The 22,179-nt window shown below is 48.1% G+C and overlaps 1 protein-coding gene across 3 annotated transcripts; it reads right to left on the reverse strand.

The window, feature by feature from the left end:
• Positions 1-1,736: 1,736 nt before the first annotated feature.
• On the reverse strand, positions 1,737-22,149 carry THAP4 (THAP domain containing 4). Of its 3 annotated transcripts, none has more exons than XM_057380961.1 (6): positions 21,843-22,149; positions 19,512-20,668; positions 8,524-8,683; positions 6,982-7,091; positions 6,025-6,128; positions 1,738-2,156 (listed from the first exon to the last, which is right to left on the reverse strand). In XM_057380961.1, the coding sequence occupies exons 1-6, from the start codon at positions 22,007-22,009 to the stop codon at positions 2,037-2,039; spliced, it is 1,818 nt and encodes a 605-aa protein (XP_057236944.1). In that variant the 5' UTR covers positions 22,010-22,149; the 3' UTR covers positions 1,738-2,036. The 3 variants fall into 3 exon arrangements, with proteins under 3 accessions (XP_057236946.1, XP_057236944.1, XP_057236945.1); XM_057380962.1 differs by lacking the exon at positions 21,843-22,149 and adding an exon at positions 21,530-21,647 and having other exon boundaries at positions 1,740-2,156; XM_057380963.1 differs by lacking the exons at positions 19,512-20,668; positions 21,843-22,149 and adding an exon at positions 16,389-16,534 and having other exon boundaries at positions 1,737-2,156.
• Between the last annotated feature and the right edge of the window lie 30 nt (positions 22,150-22,179).

The raw sequence follows: 22,179 nt of genomic DNA on the forward strand, positions 1-22,179 counted from the left end.
GGGATCAGCCTCTCACTCAAATCTCTCTCAACCATGACCCTCTCCTCGGGCTGATGCCTGAACTGGGCTGACCTAAAACCAGAGTCTGGACAGAATTGAGAGAATTCAAAGCAGTTCTGTTATTGCAGGGCCTTCAGGGCCATCCAGGGCAGTCCCAGCCCAGCCAGGGGCTGCACCCACAATGGACAATGGCTCACGGCTTTTTCACCCTTTCTCACTTTTGTCCATTTGCACATCGGGATTTGCTGAATCCTCCAATTGCAGCTGCAGCCAATGCAGTCAAAAACTCCAACTTGGCTCCCCCAATTCTCTGTTGTTTCCATCTCTTGGGGCCTGGCMCAGGGAGGTGTCCTTGAGTTTGGGGCTGCAGAGGAATTGTTTTGTGTAAAAATGGGAGAGTGGGAGCTCAGCACTGTCTGTGGAGTCTGGAGTTAAACACTGAAGAATCCCAGGGGTACAGAGACATGGAAATGGAGAAACTGAAATCCTAAGGCATCAAGGTGGGAAACAAGCTCTGCCAAGGCAGCAGGGAGGGGTGGGAAGAAGCTCAGCCCCAATGCCAGAAGCTCCGCAGCTCCTGGGTCATGTAAGGGGATGGAGCAGGATGGCAGCAAGGGACTGGCACCCTTTGGGACACAAAGCCACCATACAGCTCCTGGGGATGCCCCAGAATGGGGAAGGGGAGACCCCCTAAATATGAAATCCATCCCAGCTGAGTCCACTTCTCCCAAAGGCAGTGCCCTTCAGCCAGTGGCAGATTCTCCTGTTTGTTGGCTCACAGTTGTCCCCCACACCCTTGTGATGTTCTGCACTGAACCATCCCAAGGTCCAGCCCTGACCTCCAGCACTGCCCCAATTCCCTTCAAACTKCTGGACAGCACCACTGGGCTCAGGGCCTGAGTTTCTGCTGTCCCACAGCAAGATGGTGCTCCTATGTGACGGTTGACAGTTGCTTTGAAAGTTTTACAGAGACAAGGATGAACAATTTGGATGTTGACTAGATTGTTTTGTATTTTTGAAGAAGTTACAAAGTATAAGTTGAAAAAAATAAAATAGCAAGAATGGAAAAGAGATAGTATAGTTGTGGTAAAAAGATGTTAGTTAAATTTTATTGAGATGTATGGATTATTGTTATAAGTTTTATGAACTATGAGACAAATGTTTATTGTAGTAAGAAAAACATAAATACTAGCCCTGAATAATAAAGAATGCTTCGTCTGGATTTTGCAAGCTTTTGCAAGTCCATCTCAACTCATTCCTACCTACTTCCACGCTCTCTCCCACTATTTAAACCAAATTTCATTGCACAGGCTCTGGAGGTGTCAGGGTCTTTTCCTGCAGTACAAATCCATTCCAGGACCTGCAGGTTCTCTGAAGTTATCCAGGTTGCCCAGGAGGTTGGATCTCCAGCCCAGCCCCTGCTGATGAACAGGCACCCAAAGCCCCTCCACGAGCACAATAATAACCCACATTACACAGTAGGATTTAAAATACTCCACAAGCTAAAGGKTTGAGACACRAACCAGGCTACTRAAAATAGCTTTATACTGGTATTCCTCCATTGGTCTTTAAGGGAAATAAGTCTGASTCAAACTGGTGAGYGGAAAAAATGCCCCTTGCTCCCTTGCAGACACAGGTATTTCTCAACCCYCAACRCACACAGATCCAAAAAGAATGACAAGCCCAASCTTTTAAAAAGTGCTAATAYTATAAAAATGATTTGGCAAAGCTTTTCACTCTCAAACACTTAGTTTCTTGACAATGAGTTTCCTATCAGACAACGTGACAACGCCGAGCTGCAAACACCGCCCCGCAATCACGCCAAAGACACAGCCATAAAAATAAAAGCATTTTATTTATTTTTTTTTTTATATACCATTACAGAAACATCTGAGTAACATTCTCAACAGGACGGGCAGCTCCAGGGCCCAGGGGATGAGCACAGGCAGCCGGCTCTGGGACTGTCCTGCCCTGCTGCTCTTGGGGCACCGTGTCCTGCTCCTTGCCCTCGGTGAGGAGAGCCGGCRCTCCCGGCGTCAGGGCATCACCTTCTTGTAGGTAATGTGGAGGTGCTGAGTCATGGGCTGCGTAGTGGTTGCCATTGAGACAGTTTGTTCGAGTTTCCCATCGGAATTGAGCCGGAATTTTCTGGTAATCTAAAGCAGGGGTGGGAAAAGAAACAAGGGAATCAAGTGAYGAGCATCCACAAGTGAAATTCCTCAGCTGCGCTTTCTTCCCTTTGCCTGCTCTCAACACACCTTCATGGAAGGCTATCCTCACTACAACAGAGGAGTTTTTTCTCCTAAAGAAAGCAGCCCTCACCACAGTACCAGCTCCACCAATACCATTATCCATGGAACAAGGCAGGTTCACAGAATCACAGAATTAATTAGGCTGGAAAAGACCCTTGAGATCAAATCCAACCTATGACTTAACACCAGTTCATCAACTAAACCAYGGCACTAAGTGCCATATCCAGGCTGTTCTTGAACACCTCCAAGGACAGTGCCCTGGGCAGCCCATTSCAGTGCCTAATCACACTTTCAGTGATGAACATTTTCCCTAATGTCCAGCCTAAACTCCACCTGGTGCAGCTTAAGACTGTGCACTCTTGTCCTATTGCTGGTTCCCTGGGGGAAGATAACAACCCTATAACAACCCTCACCTGGCTGCCCCTCCTGTCAGGGAATGCAGAGTGATGAGGTCTGCCCTGCACCTCCTCTTCTCCACGATAAACAATCCCAGCTCCCTCAGCTGCCCCTCACAGAGCTTGTCCTCCAGCCCCTTCACCAGCCTTGTTTCCCTTTTCTGGACACGTCTGAGCATCTCAACATCCTTCCTTAAGCTGGGAGGCCCTGAACTGGACACAGCACTCAAGGTGTGACCTCCAGTGCTGAGCACAGGGGAGCTGCACCAAACCTTGAGAGAGGCAATTTGGGGCTAGACCTGTGGAGCTGGACCTCTTAGGAGCTGAGCAAGCAGACACCTGAAACCAGGGCTTCACCAGCTTCCAAACTGCTGGGGGAGCAGCTAAGGGTCAGTGCTCAGCACAGCTTGTAGGGCTGCACTGAGSTGTCATCAAAATAAAGAAGTGGGACCATATTTTTTGAGCCTCAGTCGCTGCTTCAGAAGGATGCAGGGGGTCACTCCAGGTGCCCAGCCTGGCAGGAGAATGGCCAGGACACCACGTGGATGACACCCAGGTATGGTAGCTGCAAGCACGACTCATTCACAGTCCCTTCCATCAGCCCCACTTAGAAATTCCTCAAATACAGAGGTTTTTCCAAACTCATTCGTTTCCCTGAGGTCACTCAAGGGCATGACCATGAGCTATTGCCAGGCTGTGTGCTCCATCCTCTCTGTTAACAGCACCATTCCTAYGCCCACAGTGTGCCCTCAATACCCATATCCAATAAATCCTCCTTTTGGAAGCAGAGCCACACAGGGCCATCCATGGAGGATATGTTGTCATTCCAGCATCCATAGGGGCCACAGCAGCATGAACAGGGTCACACACAAATGATGTCTGGATTCCTGTTTACAGTGTTTGTAATGCATCAGTGTTCCTCAAATCCCCAGAGCAGGAAAACACAGTTAAAAGGAAGACAAAAGTGACTGAACTTGAACATGTGTGACCTTAGCTCAGGGTTCCTGAATGGCCCATTTTTTCCTGAATAGACCACTGCAGGTCAGGCAATAAAACCCTAAATGCAAAAGGAGGGAATAAAACGAGCTGGGTAGAAAAAAAAAGGGAGATTTTTCTCTTAGAAACCAGCTTCAGGCAAAGGTTGGCTGGTGGAAAAATGTGAGACTTCCCACATTGGAGAGGAAACATGAAGCACTGGGACAGGAATGTGAGAAAAGGCTGAATTCAAGGGAAGCAACATCCACTGCTCTCTCCTTGTCCACAAATCCGGTCCTTTAACCTCAGAAGTCAGGCAGGTCAGTTCAGCTGGTGAATGGTGACACCACCCGGATTGTGTGTGGTGACACTGACCTTCCCCATCTCTGCTGAGATCTCCAGGGGCTGAAGYCAGGCTGAGCAGCTGCACCTCTCCAGGCTGAATTCCCATGTGCCATGGGTCTCCAGCCAYCAGGAAATCTGTCCTGAGCTCTAAAGGTGTTTGAAAACAGGCTGGTCCTGGGGATGCTCATCCCAAACCCAGTGACTCAGCATGAGGGGCTCCCTTACTCCTTGTATTTGTCCCTTTAAACATAAACCACTGACCAAGTCTGGTACTAAGACTGGACTCTGCCACACCTGAGCTCCATCAGGAGCTTGGAAAACAAAACAATCCTCTTGGAACCCTTCCAAAGGTCTCCCTTACYCTCCATGTCTTTGGTCTCCATGTAAATCACTCTAAATTGATTCAAACCCACTTTTCCTTTGGGTGTTTCATTCATGAGTGGTAACAGAGGGAACCTTGCCATCAAATTTTGTTAAGCTGTGCTTTCACTAATCTATATTAGTGAATTATCCATATTAAATCTGCACTGATAACACGTTTAAAAGTGATTCTTCAAGCAAACTAAACCACTCATGAACCACTCATGAGCCTGGTGTGGGAAATGGGCCTTCCTGCCCCAGTGCCAGCTCAGCCAAGCCACAGCCACCCTGAACTACTCTTCAGCAACAATAGGGTGATTTTAGGGTGATTTCTAGGGTGATTTTTTCTCAAAATGAGCAGCTACAGCAGTGGCACACGTGTCCTTCTCACCACAGGTAACTTAAGCTGTTCTTGGTARAAAGAAAAGGCACTGGGAGCTGCTTACCTGACACCCCTTTTATTCCACACCCCCCTTCACCAGCAAGAGCCTCAGATACTCACTAGCACCAGTCCCTGGGCCTGAGCTGCCCTCAGCTGCCAGATGAGAATGGATCTCCAGCTCCAGAGATTCCTTCTTCCAGCCAAAACCAGCCTTGGAGCCCTCAGCTAGCAAGACACCTGCTGGCTTTCTGTGCTTTCCCCTCTCCYCCTGCCAGTGTATCTGCCCACAGTTCAGGCAGTGACTCAAAGAGGACAGTCCCTTTTCTTTAAATGTCTGCACTTAAGAGCTCTGGTCCCCTGCTGACATCCACAGTATCTAATGGCTTTACTTCTGCTACTGTTCCTGGGAAAGGGCAAACCCAACAACTGAAAACATGTATCCAAAGGCAGGGGAGTYAGGACTCCCCAAAGTTAGGGCACTACCTGTGYAGGCAAATAAAATTTTGGTCTACATCTGCACRAATTTGTGCTGTCCATTGTCTGTGRGTCARATTTAGAGCACACAAAACCAGGTTKTGAGATCTYRTTCWGCCTTGCTGTCTCTGAGCTGCTGCTCAGCCACGACAGCTTCACATGTGACAGCGACACTCCCAGCGGTGACCTCAGGATGCCACACTAACTCCAGCAGAGCCATCGTACTCACAGCTGGCTGTACCCCTTCCTGCTGTGTCTATAAACCTCTGCTACACACCCAAAAATGTCAAMCCCCCAAAAAAGTCAAACCCCCAAAAGCAGCCAACCAAAGGTGGAGCTGACACCAAGTACCAGCCCTGCCCTGCAGCCASAGATGGGAAAAGAGCCCAGAACAAGGTGTGAATGCTCTGAAAAACAAGTGTTCCTAAAATATCCTCATGAGGCCCAAAACTGACCATACCTTAAATGGGCACTCTCATACTGCAGTCAATCCAGGAAACCAGCATTAATAACTAATCCCACTGCCATAAAAGAGTATTTAGCCAAGACTTCCCTATTCTCTTCCCCAAGGACTCTTACTGGCCACTGCTGGAGACAGGATTCTGGGTCAGCTGGTCTAATCCAGCCTGTCAGTTTTTATCTTAATGATCCCTCTGGGTCTYGTAATGTGGAAAATATCTTCTGAAGGCTCTTACAGAAATAAGCCAGGATGCCATGCRGTGTTTCCAAGAACCCCTGATGGCATTCTGTAATTAAAGCATGCTAATTAACCTATCCTCTCAGCTAGACTCCTTCTGGGGCAAGCAGTGCTATGGGAATGGCTCACTCTGTGTGCACTCACCTGCTCTACGTGGGGCTTCTTGGCAAAGGAGATCCTGGCTATGGAGTGAGAAGCTATAGAGAGCTCTTGTCCATTCACCTCCCCTTCCTCCACCTCCACCAGACCTAGGGACAAGCAAGGACATACATATTATTAGGCTACTAAGCATGTGACAATTATTATTTTGGCCTTCCAGTGCTTAAAAGGGGGCTTATAAAAAAGAGGGACGTTTTGCACATGCAGATAAGGATAGGACAAGGAGAATGTTTTTAATCTGTAAAAAGAGAAATTTAGGTTAGATATAAGGAAGAAATTCTTCCCTATGAGGGTGGTGGCACAGGGTGCCCAGAGAAGCTGTGGCTCCCCCATCCCTGGAAATATTCAAAGTCAGGTTGGATGGGGCTTGGAATAACCTAGGATAGTGGAAGGTGTCCCTGCCCATGGGAGGGGGTGTAATGAGAAGGGCTTCAAAGTCCCTTCCAACCCAACCCATTCCATGATTTATTAGCCTACATAACAGACCATCACACGCTGTGAAAAATGGTTTTATTTGCCCTAGCACTATTGACAACTGCAGATCCACACAACCTCAATCACAGAATGCTGCTCAAAAAAATCCAGCCAGACTTATTCACACCGTGTGGGATGAGCATCACGGCACAACTGGCACTTCTCCCTTCAGCACCTGCCATTTTAGATGCAAATTTAARCATCAACTGGGGTTTAACACTTTCACTTGTAGTAATTGAGATGTGGTTCTTTCTCATTCAGTCCCCCTAAGGTGAGAAGAACCAAGGTGCTAYATCCAGACACTGGGAGGTTCTCCTAAGTTTAGGAACCACTGTGGGTCCAGGGCCAAAGAGCAGCGATTCCCAGAGGGAAAATTAATTAAATAAAACTGTGAGATGTGCAAGAACTTTCTGAAAAAGTGATGAAATGGCCCAGCACTTGCCCAGTGTGGGTATCAGGTGTGTGTACCTGTGTTCTGGGCACTGATGAAGGCCACCTTGTTAGTGTCAGGTTTGAGGCGGATGAATCCACATTCCCGGTGCATGGGCTTCCTGGTGTCYGGGTGGAAGGCGTTGAACCTGAGGGGAAAGCAGAGCACAAAAGCTGATGTGTTTTGCACTCCAAAAGACATTTTCTGGCCTGGTTTTCTTTTATCTAACTACATGAGTGTCTGCAGCACTCTTTGAAGGGTAAAAGACTGACAAAGTTTCACAGTTAAGAGATGTAAAACTCAAAAAATACGGTTGTTTTACAGAGGCACAGCTATTTCTTAGAGCTGGAGTTAAGTCTTTAAGTTCAAGCTTCAGATTTTCCACAGCCCTGGATCTTTCTAAGAACTAGCTCTGAAACCCCTCAGGAACTCAGATGTTTCACAGATGCTGAAGCCATACTCTGTCTCAAAAACTTCCTTTTCTCAATAAGTATCTGGAATTACTGTATCATCTTTATTTAGCTTTTACACCTGGCAAGTTGGGTTTTCCTGTATATTCCTTGCAGCAGGCAACAACAGAGCAGCCATATTTCTCCCATCACCCYCTTCATAAACAAAAAGTTCAGTTCAGATTCTTATTTATTCTTCAGGAGGCATTAAGAATGGTAGGTTTAGTCACCCATAACATGGGTTATTATCAAAGGAAAAACAAACTTAAATCTGGCAGCTCTCAGTGCTGGGAGTATTTAAAGGATTCAGAGACTGTCTTTTAACAGCCACTGCTCCAGGAGCCAGGAAGGCACAGRGTCTCTGTCCTCCAAGCCTGCTGCCTGTTTTCCTGGTGCTTCCCAAAGCTCAACAGCTCACAGCTGTGTAATAACTCCTTGGCACAAAGAAAAGGAGGAAKAAAATAAAAGCTGACTCAAATCAGCAACTGTTCACAAGCTGGRGAGGGAGGTGCAGCCAGAGCAAGGCTGTCAGAGCTTTGTTCCTTTTGGAAAGGACTAAGAAACTRAAGCAGTCACAGGCTGAGCTGGCAGCTCCATCACACTCCAGGAACACAGGGCATCGCTCACACAGCACTTCCATCTCACAATTCTTCTTTTCTTGGTTTKCAAAGCAACACTTTGTCCAGCTCACCCCTCCCAAACGAGCACTGGAGCAGCACTGAGCAGCAGCCAACTTGTCATTTCTCTCCCTCTGTATTTCTTTCGATTTCTCTTAGAACAATCACTTGCAGCCAAAACGGTAGTTAAGCTACCTGTCTCCTATGCCATATTTGAAAAGCACTAATTTTTCTCAGATTTTCACAGTGGTAAAGACAGTGGACCACAGCTTAAAATGGACAAACCTGGTAGCCATACCATAGCTCCTCTATTTATTATAAGTCAATTAATCACAAGTTTTCAAGGAAAACGGAAATCAGAGCATGCAGTCACATACCACAGCATCATCTCATTTGGTAGATGAAAATTTGTGTTCTTTGCCATTGAAAAAGAAACCCAACCAACAAATCACCCTGGAGCCATGCTGCTCCAACCCAACAGCTGCTGCCAGCACAGACAGACCCCTGGACTTACGAGAAGTTGAGCATGGGCTGSCCCACGTGAGAGATGTGCACTTCTTCCAGGTACTGGAAGGGCTTCATTGTAGGGAAGGTGCCGTCCCCTGGCGGGTCTGAGAGCCAGGTACCCARCATCCAGGACAGGGGTTCCATCACRGGGTTCAGCTGGGGAGTCTCTGTGGAAGAAGAGGAAAGAGGGAAAATGAAACCTCAGGGATCTGTGCTCTGCAGMTTGCAGCTGGCTGGAGGTGAACAGAAAACACCTCAGAAATGGCTCAACACCACAGCAATGCTTTTCTTCAGAGCAGTGCCAGCTCCAGGGTGGAAGGGGAACAATGAGCAGTCATGGAATGTGGGTCTGTTCCCAAACCAGCCACTAGCTGCACACAAAGCACTCTTGCAGGTGGTCCATTTCTGACTCCTCTCTGTAGATGGAACTGAAACAAAAACCCCCTCCCCTCTACATGCAGGGAAGAAGATGACTGAAAYCTCAGCATAAAGAAAAATCATTAAATGATAATGAAGTCTCTAATGCTCTGGGCTGATCTTTCTCAASCATTGAGTACATACTGTTCCTGTTTGTTACAGAGACCAAGGAAATGAGTCCTCACTTCAAAAGAAAATCACACTGTGTAGATATTCAAGATGAAAGTTTGGCTATAATTATTTTTTAAGAGGTTAACAATGGCCTGAACTTGTACAAAGAGACAAGCAGGGATCATTCAGAAGCTGTTCTGCTTAGGCACTGGATTAAGAGAAACATTTTAAAAAGCTTCGGATGCCTATAAATTGAAGAGTAAATGGAAGAGAAAGATTTTTCCCTTTGTCACTGCAGTTATTAAAAAGCAACCAAGGTCTTTTYCACAARGTTAAAATTTCTTTAACRAATTATTTTACAGRATCACAGAATAAGCTGAGCTGGAATGGACCCACAAAGCTCTTAAATCCAACTCCTGGCCCTGCAAAGGACCAKCCCAGAGTCACATYAGGTGCCTGAGAGWGTTGTCCAATTGCTTCTTGAACTCTGTCAGGCTTGGTGCTGTGGGAGAGCTTTGATAAACACCAGTTTTGCATTTTACTTTCAGAAGTTGTGACCTGAAAAAAAACAAATCAGGAAAATGGAGACAGACAATTTAAAGCCACATGAAGAGCACAGCAGAGCCATTACTAAGGTTTAAGTAGGGAAAGCAAGAAATCACCTATAGGATCTTGGGGAAGATGGACTCCCACACAAATGCGGCGCTTGCTACTCTAGTAGTCTATTATGCAGACAAATATGACTCAAAAATGCTTAAAACACGTCCTCCTCCCCCTCATGGGATAAATGTTTTGTTYTGGCAAGGTGGGCGTTCCAAGGGAGTGTTTTCCACACGTAGTGAGATCAAGAATTCAAGAATAAGCTGCCTGTCTGGCTGGTCTCAAAGGCACACACTCAACTGCAGGGAGAAATCAGGACCKAAAAGGGTAAGGCTGTGGTCAAAATTTGCTTGACCAGTCTGAGTTTCTCTGTGCTCTTATGAAATGTGAGGCTAAAAAGCTCAGCAAGGAGGAAGAACAGACAGCCCACACCTGAAATGMCAAAGGAGAAGGAACAGCAGCTTTCCTGGGTAGAAGAGATCACTTGTGGTACTCATTCTCCCACAGAGAGCAGGTCTTAAAAGCTAGGCCATGTCAGCTAAGTGCTGCTACTTACTCTGCTTTATCCTCAAGTGTTTTGCAAAGGAGGCATCATGAGGAAACATGAGAGCTTACTAGGAAATAGGTGATAAAAGTCTCCAGCATCAGAGCCAAGATCTGTTGAGCGTCCTGTCAGCCTGTGCATTCCCCAGCAGCTTCCCCAGGACTTGGAAAGGCACTCCATATTCTGTACAGCAGTGTCAGTGTAGCAGACAGTGTTTCCTTGTGCTCACCTTTCCAATTCCACGAGGAGAGCACACAGTTCTGTGGGTAAGGAGCATACTGCTCCTCCCTCTGACTGCTGTTTGCCTTTCACTCCCTCCTGCATTTCTTTCCCAGCTTTTTGCAGGCTCATCTCCCACTGAGGAAGTGAAAAGCAAAGCTCTGGAACAGCTGCAGGAGCCTGYAGYCTGGGCTGCTGCTGCCCTCTCCTGGGTCTGCATCCCAGGAGCAGGATGCTTTCTATCACCACAGTGCTTTCACACAGCACTTCCTTTGCTTCCGCTTGCATTTCAGGCAAAACCATCARAATGTTTGAAAAGCATCAAAACACAGGTGAAAGGAACTACTTTGCCCATTCCCACTCTTCAGACTTGGTTCTAAACCAAGAGAAGCCACCTGATGGTTTCCAGCACCCCCAGCTTGACCCCAYTGCCTTGCTGTGCAGYGTCCAGCCTGGCTGGAGGTGCCTGACCCAGGGAACCAGTCTCACTTCCAAAGAGCTGGAATYCCAGCCAGCTGAAAAGGGAAGATGTAACTGTACATTCTGAAGTCTCYGGCACCTGGGCAAACAACACAGCCAAGTGACCATTATTACTTTTCCAACCACCTAGATGGCAGCAAAGCCAATCAGTTCTTTAGCTCTCATGTGGCTTGGAAAACTTAAGAGCAGCAGAAGTGAATAAGGACCAGGAACTCAGTGAAGTGAAGGGGAGTACAGACATCCTGATCTCACCCCATGCAGTGCTCTTATTACCTTCAGTGCTGGACTCTGACTGGTAGACTAAAACTTTTTTCCTTCCTGGCAGCCTTTGTGCTGGGAGGGGAAAAAAGCAAGAGGGGAGGCAGACAGGACAGAACCTGATTGAATTCATAAAAAAAAATAGCCATTTGAAAAGAAAATTGCTTTTTTATGTMATGGTTGGGACAGGTAAATGTAAGACTGTAGCAACAAAAAGTTCTTTGCTGAGCTGCTTTGTTTCAAATTTCAGGTTTATAGATGCAGTCTGTCACGAGAAACTCATCTGACACTGACAAAGCAGCCTGTACATCCCTTTATAAAGGTCTGAACTCCTGGCACATCATTTGTACAAAAAACCTACTAACGTGGCTTAAAAAGTAAATGTGTGATGATATCAAGAACACAAATGACATCTGAGAATTTGCAGGGCAAGAGACCCTGGTCACCCTTCTGCATGCTTAAAGCTTCACACTCAGATGGCTCCCCTTAATGCTGATTCTCTTGCCTTCATATGCACAGCTCCTCTTTTACCTCATGACAGGGAAGCTCTCTCTGCATCCTCTTCCTTAACAAGGATATTCCTGGAGCCACCTTCCCCTACCAGATGACACACTTTCTGGAAGTCATTAGGGATCCAGCATCTCCAGGACCCTGTTCCTTCACAGCCTGGTCTAGTGGAAGGTGTCCCTGCACACAGCAGGGGCTTAGAATGAGATGTGCTTTAAGGTCCCTTCAACCCAAACCATCCTGTGGTGCTACAAAATCTCATTGAAATCAGCCATGACACTCAAGAGTTGTAACAGTTTGGGAGACAAAGCCACACACCCATAAGCAACCCGATCACCTTGCTCTCTTTCCTTCAGGAAGCCACTCAGGCCACAACTGCCATGCCCAGGCCCTGAGCACACAGGTCAGCTCCATTTCACCACCTGACCCCGTTCCATCCCTCCAAACTCACCCCATGGACTGTTGCTACATCTTGGGTTTACAGGTCAGATCCCACCCTGCCCTGTAACACAGGCAGACTTGAACCAGCAGTCCAGGCTGTGCAACAGGAGACACCGTGCTCTCCCTGCCATGAGACAAAGCAGCCAGGGCAGCTGGACAGCCCCCTCAGGCCATGTCTGCACAGCTCTTGAGTGGGATCCCTGGCACAGAAAGCTCTGCTGGCACCAATTCCTGCACAGCTTTATCAGCAAAGCCACAGTGAGCAGCCAGCTGGTTGCTAACAAGGCAGCTAACATATCTCCTTGAGCTGGGGAACCCTTCCTGCAGAAGACTTGAGAAAAAAAAAAAAACATACAAACAACAAGACCGACAAAAAAACACCACCAAAACCCCCCCAAAAAAATCCCCAAACTAACTCCCAGAGTCCTCAAAGCGCAAGGTCTGTAGCATCTATAGGGCAGTTCCCTGCAGTTCTTCAGCAGCACAGCTGATCACTGAGTTTAAACCATCATCATCAAGGTTCTGGTAATTAAGGAGCAGCCTTGTTCAGCATATTTTGTTCGTTTTTAAGTATACAAGGTGGCTTTACACTCTGCTGCTCTGCCCAGCGAGTTGCACCCCTTCAGGCACTTGGCTGMTGCTCTCCCCAGCAAACCAGCAAAACATTGCTGGCACTGCTGTGCTCTAGCTCCCTAACAGAATATCCTTGAGTTGGCAGGGATCTGTCAGGATCGWGTCAAACTCCTGGCCCTGAACTGGACACCCCAAGAATGACACCATGTGCCGGAGAGCATTGTCTAAACATTTCTTGAACTCAGACAGGCTTGGTGCTGTGAGCACTTCCTTGGGGAGCATGCTCTAATGCCCAGCCATCCTCTGGGTGAAAATCTTTTCCTGGACAGATCCAGAAGGATCCTGCAAGAGACAGTGGCAAAAGCTTTGAAGAARTCCCAAAAGATGCCACCTCCTGGCTTTCCTAGACTGTCATGGAAGGAAATCAGGTTTGACAAGCAGGACTTGCCCTCATGAAGCTGTGCTGGCTCTAAATGATGCCTGTGTTGTCCTCCCATRTTTTTCAGTACTTGCCAGCATAATCTTTCCCATGATTTTACCAGGCACTGAATTGAGACTGATTGGAGTCCTCCTCCTTGCCCTTCTTGAAAATTGAGACAACACTCACCAGTTTCCTGTCAGCTAGAACCTCTCCGGATTCCCATGACTACTCAAAAACCACAATAATCGAGAGAGGTATTGCATTGACACCAGCAGCTCCTCAAGRATTCTTGGATGAATCCCATCAGGCTCCACARATTTGTAGGGATCCAGATGGAGCAGCAGATCCCCCAAGACTCCTAGGTCAACTGGGAGCTGATCACTCCCACAGTATGGTCCTCCAGCTCACAGAACTGAGATCCATCATCCATGCTGAAGACAAAGAAAGCATTACACATCTTTGCCTTGTCCCTGTCCCTGTTTGTGAGGTGACCATCCTCATCCTAGAACAGGCCAATGTTATTTCTCAACTTATTTKTTGCCATTTATATATTTGAAAAAAAATATTTTTGTTGTTCTCCACAGTTCTGGCAGCTTTAACTCCAATTGAGCTTTGCCAGTATGAATTTCCTCCCAACAGATGCAGAGCAGCATGTCCATGTTCTTCCCACATCACCTGACCTTGCTTCCACTGGGTACACACCTTCCTTTTCCATCTTATTTCCAAGAGAAGATCCCAGTTCAGCCAAGCCAGCCTTCTGCCTCACCTGCTGGACCTCTGACATATARGAATTGCTATTCCTGCACCCTTAGGAAATGATGTTTAAACACTGACCAGCACTAATGGACCCCAGCACCTGCAAAAATATTTTCCCAGGGGATTTTACTCACTAATTCCCTGAGCAGCCTGAGGTCTACTCTCCTCGTGGCCAGAGTTGAGGTTTTTCTGGCACTTTTCCTCCTGTCACCAGATATTTYAAACTTGATGGCTGTGTGGTTGCAGTGGCCAAGATGGTCCCAATGTTCACTTTGCTCACAAGACCCTCTCTGTTGACAAGCAGAAGATCGAGAAGATCATCTTTCCAAGTCAGCTCCCTGAGGACCTGTTCCATAAAGTTGTCATGYAGGTGTTTTAGGAACCTTCTGAACTCAGGAACATCTGTGTGATGYTCCCAGTTAATTTCTGGCAGGTTGAAGTCCCCCATAAGGACAAGCACAACCGACTTGGAATCATCCCTTAGTTCCTCAAAGAATAATTTGTCATTATCRTGGTCCTGGCTGGGCAGTCCAGAGCAGACTCCCACAGTGACATCTGCATTATTTGTTTGCCCCTTGATTCTTACCCAAAGGCTGCYRGTGTGCCATTGCCAATGAGYTCCAGACATTCCAACCCTTCCAATACATCCAGTGCCACCCCTCTGCCTCTCCTGCCCTGCCTGTACTTCCTGAAGAGCCTGGAACTGTCCATCAGGGCCCTCCAACCACAGGACTCATCCCACCRGGTTTCACTTATGCCAGTGATGTCAGATCTCTGGGACTGGGCCAAAGCTYCACCTCCTCACTGGTACCCTCATGCTGGGTGAATTAATGCAGAAACATTTCTGGTGTGGTWCATTGTAGCCAACACCTGGTGAAACAGATTGAGGCATYCCATTAGTGCTCCTTTCCTCCAGTTYTGGCACTCCAGCCCATTGCTCATCWCTGGTGACCCTGGCATTGTCCCTTTCCCCTTTCCAAGCTAGTGTAAGGCCCTGTCAACAAGCYCTGCCAGCTCCTGTGCTAGAACTCRTTTTTCCCCTGAGAAWGATGCATCCCACYAGGTGTCACCAGACCAGCTGTTGAACAGATCATCCCTCTCTGCTCCAAAAGCTGGGAATGTTGTTATTTTCACAAATTTTCATGTTATAGACTCAGTCATTAATTTCATAGCCAAGTACTAAGGTGGTATTGCTCCTGTGGCAAATGCTCGCACGCCTGTAGTCACTGCCAGAGTTCTACATTACAAAAGATAGAGAAAACAGTTTTAAAATTACACTCTATGATGAGAAAGCAAACACCCTACCTGAACTCAGTCCTACTTTCTCTCAAGTTTTTCCTTAGTTTGCTGTTTCATTGCTTCCTAGCTGCAAGCTGTTTTTTTGTTGTGAGTCATTGCCGACTCGCTGCKGAATTAAATGCTTAACTCACAAACTCTACAGACTATCAGGCAAAAAAACCTGGAAAGAACAAGACCATCCCACTGGAAAAAAAAACAACTGCAGTGCAAAAAGTCTTGTTTCCTCCCTTCCAACTATCTTTCTGTCCAAGTGGGAGGTCAAAGAGCCACCTTCCTCAACCAAGYCCCAAAGCTGGCATTCCTCAACACTGCTGGCTCCCATGCAGAGCCCAAAACAGTTCACCTCCCAGAYGCTCAGGCCACAGTGACATCTCACCCAGTCTCTCTCAAGATACCTTCTGCCATGGATTCAGCCCCACTCTTAACCTATGCACACACATTCCTACTCCTTATCTCACTCTCASTCTACTTTATAGCTCCCTTGTTCTTTCTTCCTTCTAACATCCACTCTATGACCAGCTTTCCACCCCAGCTGTTCCCATCCCAGTAGGGCACACAAGAAAACCACAAGCAGCACCTGCTGTCTCAGCATAAGAGCAGTTCTTTTCCAAAATCTATCTCCAAGTTAACRCACAGCTGCCTGACCTGGTAGAGGCAGTTTCCCTGACAGCACACCKCCATGACCCAGCAGACACATTTCATTTTCAAGCTGAACTGGACATGGGCCCACTGCTGGTCCAATTCTTCTCAATCAGGTGAAAGCACCTCTACCATTGCCAATGAGGAATGGGATTTTGCTATTCGTTTTCTGCAACATGAATGGAAATCTGTCACTACCTCGTTGGGAAACACCACTTCAGACCCCTGAAGACCCGGCATCAGGACTCCATCTCTGCACAAAACCACACATTAAGTGTTCCAAGTCCTTCTGTTGTTCCCAAAGTTCACCGACCATGCTTCATTTGCATGTAAAAAGTACTGTAAATTACCCCATTTCTATGCTGGCTTTGCACAAATATTCCAAGACAAATCCAAGCTGGAAAGAATTATCATTTCCCACAGATTCCTAGCAGAGTTCTAACTATTTTTCACACAAACTCATTTTGCAAACTCTCCTGCCTTTAATATGACCTTCATGAAAACAGACATGCAGCATGGAAGAGGCCCCTCATAAGCCCACGCAGCAGAATTCTAAGAGCTTTACCTCCCTGAAGAACACAGAAACTCGAATCCCATGGAATCCTACCTGAGTTTGCTCCATGCTGAGCCATAATCGTAGATATTTTGCTATCTGCTCTGCCACCAGCCCCCTCTGCCCCCAGAAAGTGTTTTGCGCAGGGTGGTAAGATGGCTTTGAGGGAAGTGATCTCATTTTTGGGCAAGACCCTGGTCCTGCTGCCTGCTGGGAGATGTAGTTTTGTGACCAGACCAAACTGGGGCACGGTAAGAGGAGTTGATGTTGCGGAAGGAGCAGCAGGGATGTCATGTCTGAGTGAGCACACCTCGAGAGCTTCATGCTCTCACTAGATGGTCAGACAGCACTGTTGGAACACTCATGCYTTCCCCAGGACACATCCCTGACTCTCCCTGATTTCTCCCATGGCATCCTGCTGTCCTCTAAAAGCTACACCTAACCATGTCCTGCTTGGTGCAACGCTCTCCTCTGCCCAGCATTCCTCACTCAGCCTTTGCTCCACGCACTTCAGAAGCAGCCCATGAAAAGGAAGGGAACATTTTCCTACCAAACCAGTGACTAAATTCAAAATTTAGATGGAAAAGGCCACCATGGCAGCCCAGGCTTCTCCTAAACCAATGAGTCGATCCCCCTGGTGAGACAGGTTGGGAAACACCACCCAAGCACATGGTGACAGCCTGAGTTGGGAGCCACCAGCCCAGCCTGAGTCACCCGGCCTTAAGTGTGGCTGGCAGGCACTGCTGCACAGCAATCCTGCAGCAACCTGCTCTTCCCAGCCTGCTGCAGCTTGGATACAGCCAGCACAAATTTATTTGTCTCATCAGACAGAAATATGTGAGAACCGGCACCGAAATGAAGTTCTGCTCAGTGGGTGTGGGCCTAAAGCTGGTTTTTGGTGCTCRGGATTTTGTGGAAATGGCTGAAAGTCAGGGATGCAGACAGGTAACAACCTGCACAGTCAGCTCAGTCAGCTACTTATACTCAAGGAACTGCCTTCAGCAGAAACTAAAAATTATGCAGGCTCAGGTTCACAGCTAAAACCATCACTTCAACCGCACTTCAGATGATTTGGGACAGCTGAGAAGAGCTATTAACAAAGACCAGCATTATTATTAACCTAATGTGCTACCCCACTGTATTTTGATGAATATGAAAAGCCTTTCTTAACTCAGCTTTGTATTAAAGTAAAACTCAGTGTCTGGGCATGAACCAGACTCTGCCTGGCAGCAGCTGGCTGCACTTCATCTGCTATTTGCAGTGCCACAAACTATTACTATGAGAACATGAAAAAGTGCAAAACAGAAGAGCACCAAGATTAAGCTAAAAAATAAATTAAAAAAAAAAAGCCAGTCAGCCACCAACAAACCCTTTACAAAAGTTCCCAGACAACAGGTTCCATATAAACTTCCCATCATGCCAAGCTACAATTGCCACAATGGTTCATTTTCACACACTCAKCTCCAGTTTTGTTGATAAAAGATGGCAGAATGGATAAGAATTGGTCAATTCATTAGGAAAAATTACTTTTCCCCTTATAAAATAGAATGTGTAACTCATATATTAAGAATATCTTTTACAAGAATATGAAATTTTAATTTCTCAAAGACACGCATCAAAACATTAATCTTGGGAAAAAGCAGAAAAATCATAGTGCTTACCAGAATAAAGAAAAACATCCTTAAAGATACTCTTTCTGCAATTAGTGTGTCAGTGAAGGTATTCCAACAAGGCTAGACACCTTTTTTAATATAATATGTAAATAAATATATTATATATATATATACATACACACAAACATAAATATATATATATAATATACATGTATATTATATATATATATATATATATATATATATATATATATATATATATATATAAAACCTGACTATGGAACCCTAAAATTGTACTTGTTTTCCTTAGTTTAATGCCTAAACCATACAAAAAGGCAGACCAGAAGGTACAAACAAGACTATACTGGTTTCCAGGGGAAAATTTTTTCCCCTCAACCCAAAACAGATTTTTCCTGTACTTTGGAAAATTAGATACAAATGGGAAAGATACCATGAATTTCGGAATTTTGTTAGGGTCTACTTTCCTCTTTCAGTGAGGAAACTGGCCATGCTACAACAGCCTGAAGAATGTGCCTGTACATGGCAGTATCACCTTTCTGACTGTATCCAACAGCTCCAGAAGAAGCCATGGATTTTTTCTCCAAAAGGAAAGGTGAGAATTATTCATCTGGAGACACCAAACCTTCCATGGGTGACAACTTTTCCAAGCAAGCCCCACGTCACAAATCCTTCCCAAGGCAACCCCATGTTTTCTCAGCAGCCACACACAAACCACTATTAGATGGTCCTAAATTCTTGCCCTAAATTGCACCTTGCGACCACGGTCACTATGCACAAAGTGGACATTAAAAGACACTTTTTCTTGCAAGAAGGAAGGTTATGGCCCAATTTGATCTCTATGCAACAAACTTTTTACATGACCTCATCCCTCACTGAGCTTCTCTATGCTTTCAGGTGCTGAATTATTATTTTTCAATTGATAGAGAAGCATTCTTCATCACTCCCTGCTTTATTATCTGCTTCCAGACTTCTTCTGCCTTCTGATGGAGGAAAGGATCAAAGTAAACACAGACGTGCTCACAAATTGTGACCTCAACGTCTATCACGACATGGTCATATTTGATACCTCCCACCTCACTTATATTTCCTGTATCCTGAATGCAGTATATGAAATTCAAGATCAAAACTACTTCTCATGCCACTGAAGACAACAACAGCTTTCCCAGATACCTGCTGCTAGGACAGCTCATTAACACAAAAAAAAAAAAAAATCACAGACACGCTCCAAAGGAAGAAGGAAAATCCCAACAGGAGTCACTGAGCCAAAAACAAGTTAAGACAATCCAGAAAGAAAATAAATTCATCAAGAGAGTTGCCTKCAATGCCACGACCTAACTTCCCATTCCACATGTTGGAAAGGTTAGGGATATAAGAACCAATCTGTGTGCCCATAAAGCGAATTCTTTAATATGTATCCATTGGTCTGATACAAGCTGCTACTTCTCCTTCCCAAAATGTCCCTTTCTAATACCTTTTAACCATGACACCTTTACTATGAAAACAGGAAATTCCACCTCAGTGCAGCACCCCTGGGAATACTGACCACAGTCCTGGGATATCGGGCTGTTCAAGTAAGGGAAACTGTTCCGCTTCATCTCATCCAGCTTCTCCTTCAGCTTCCTGACTTGGCTGTCGGAGCGGCTGACCCTCTGCCTCAGAAGTTTCAGCTCTCCGTTCTTCTTCTCCACCTGCTCCCTCAAGCAGCACACCTGGCTCTTGCTCTGCCGGGAGGAGAAGCAGTACGAGTGCAGCGAGTCGATGAGCTTGCAGGCCCCCGAGGCCGACATGATCACCTCGTTGATGGACATGGGGTTGGCGTCCGTGTCACCCTTCTGTCCCACCACGGCCTCGGTGGCCGGCCGAGGGGTCAGGTCCGCCGGTGACGCCGACGGACCCTGCGAGGGTTTTTGGGGGGTGGCGGTGAGGGATGACGTCGGGGACACTTCTGCCACGGCCTTATCGTGTCCCAAAAGGTGGCTGCTGCAGCTCGGTTCCACGTCTCTCTTTGGTCTTTTCCTTTCTAGCTGCTCTTTGGGGAGAGCCGGCCTCTCCCTGGCGTGCTTGGAGGAAAAGCTGTACGAGTGGAGGGAGCCGATGAACTTGCAGGCGCCAGAGGCAGGAGGGGTGAAGTCGTCCACCGACACGCCGCTCCTGTCCGCCACGCAGCTGCCCGCCCTGCTGCCCCTGGCACAGTCCTCCACAGGAGACCTCTCGGGCTTTTTCTGCGCTCCGGCCTTTGCACCCAAATTATCCCCTAACGTCCTTCTCCGAGGGCCATCCAGCTGGCTGTGGAGGGCCTCTTCTTCCCCGGACATCAATCCCATTTCCTCTTTCAGAGTGGCCTCCTCCATCTCCTTCGTCCCTTGCATCACCATGAAGTCCTCTCCAGAAGACGGGGCTCTCTGCGCTACCTCACCGCCTCCTTCCCGCGGGGGCTCCCCATCCCGCACCGGCACCTGCCTGGCTATTTTCCTTCGGCTCCTGACATAATCCAGCTTGTCGTGCTTCTTCTCCACGAGCTGGAAGATGGTAGGGACAGCAGTGGGCTTCAGCAACCGGTGCTGGTCTTCCAGCTGCTTGGAGAAACTGTCTTTGGTGAAGTGCTCACTGCAAAGAAAGGAATACTTGGTGGGAGTCCAGTTGTCTCTCTGAACAGCTTTCAGCCACTGAATCAAGCGCTTTGAGTCCTTCAGAGGGAATCTAGAGAAGGAACAGATGAAACCCATGAAAAAATAAGCTACGTTTTCAAAATCAGAAGGGTTTGAGAGTCACACCACCATAGAATTCATAGAACTGTTGAGGTTGGAAAAGACCTTCAAGATGACCAAGTCCAAGGAGATGGTTCGATTTAGTTGATTCTGGGGAAAGTTGTTTTTTGGTAAGTTACGCTCATTTATGAATTAAATTACATTCATTTAAAAATTATTTCACTTCGGGCTGAAATATTTGGTATTCATTCGCTATGTCAACAGTTCCACAAAAAGCACAAGACTAAAAGGTGGTGTTTCCATTTCCATCGGCAACCGACCCATTATTCAGCTCACCAGCCCCACGAGGAACAGCCTGTCCAAAAGGAAGGGGGACGTGACCGCCACCAAAACACCCAGCTCAGCCAACACGCTGCCCGGCGCTGCCTCCGTAACCCGGGCGCTGCTTACACCGGCTGTTTAATAACATTTAATTAGGTGTACRAATGCCTGGAGTGGAAGGAAGCCCCTGAGTAGGGGAAGCAGCTTCCGTGTSCAGTGGGACTGGCGCGATGGGGGCTTTCCCCGGGGACTCAGCTCCGGCAGCATCCCCAGGGAGGGACGGGGCGGAGCGCGGCCCGCGGGGGCTCACCCTGGGGAAGGGTCGGGGTGACAGGCCGGGGAGGGCCCAGGCCCCGCGCCGAGGGGCGCTCCCGCTGCCCGGCCGGTGCTGGAGGCTCCGGGAGCCCCAGCCGGTCTCCCCTAAGGGAAACAAAGGGCAGCTGCTGCCGCGGGGGCCCAGCGGGGGCAACGGGACTAGGACGCGGGCGGCCCGGCCACGGCACTTGCGGCGAGCCGGGCGGGCCGCCCTTACCTGTGGAAGGAGACGGCGCCGCGGCGCGCCTTGCCCTGCCGGTTGGAGCAGTTGGCGGCGGCGCAGCAGATCACCATCTCCGGCCGCCGCCGCCGCCCTCGGCCGGCCGGGCCCGCCCCGGCCCCGCCGCGCCGCCGTACGGCAAGATGGCGGAGCCGGGTCACCCCRGCGCCCCTCGCCGCTGGGGAAGGGGTTTCTGTACGGCACAACATGGCGGCCGCCACATGGCCGCCGCCATTTTGGCCGGGRTGCAGCCGTACGGCGCGGGGCAGGTGGGGAAAGAAGGGGTTCGCTCCCGGCGCCTCTCGCTTGCCTCGTCGGTGCTGCTGGCCGTCCGCCTCCCGACGAGCCGCTCGATCCGTGGCAGCCGAGCCGTGAAAGGCGTAACCGAGTGGCGCGAGCATGGTGGAGGCGGTTACCATCACGGGGAACGAGGGGCGGGGCTCGGCCGGCTCCGTACAACACGATGGCGGCGCCCATTTATCACACCTTCCCTAGGTATGCGTGTGACAGGACGCGCCCACCATCGTTCTACGCAAGAACCAAAGCTCCCGCAGTGTGCGCCGCCGTCTCACTCCAGCTCCGGCCCCGCCGCCGGCCCACCACCTCCCCAGGCTCCGCGCTGCCTCTCYGTACGGCAACATGGTAGC

Source organism: Malurus melanocephalus, unplaced genomic scaffold (genome assembly GCF_030028575.1).
Source record: "Malurus melanocephalus ecotype Western Australia unplaced genomic scaffold, MMel_1.1 scaffold_485, whole genome shotgun sequence".
NCBI lineage: Eukaryota > Metazoa > Chordata > Aves > Passeriformes > Maluridae > Malurus > Malurus melanocephalus.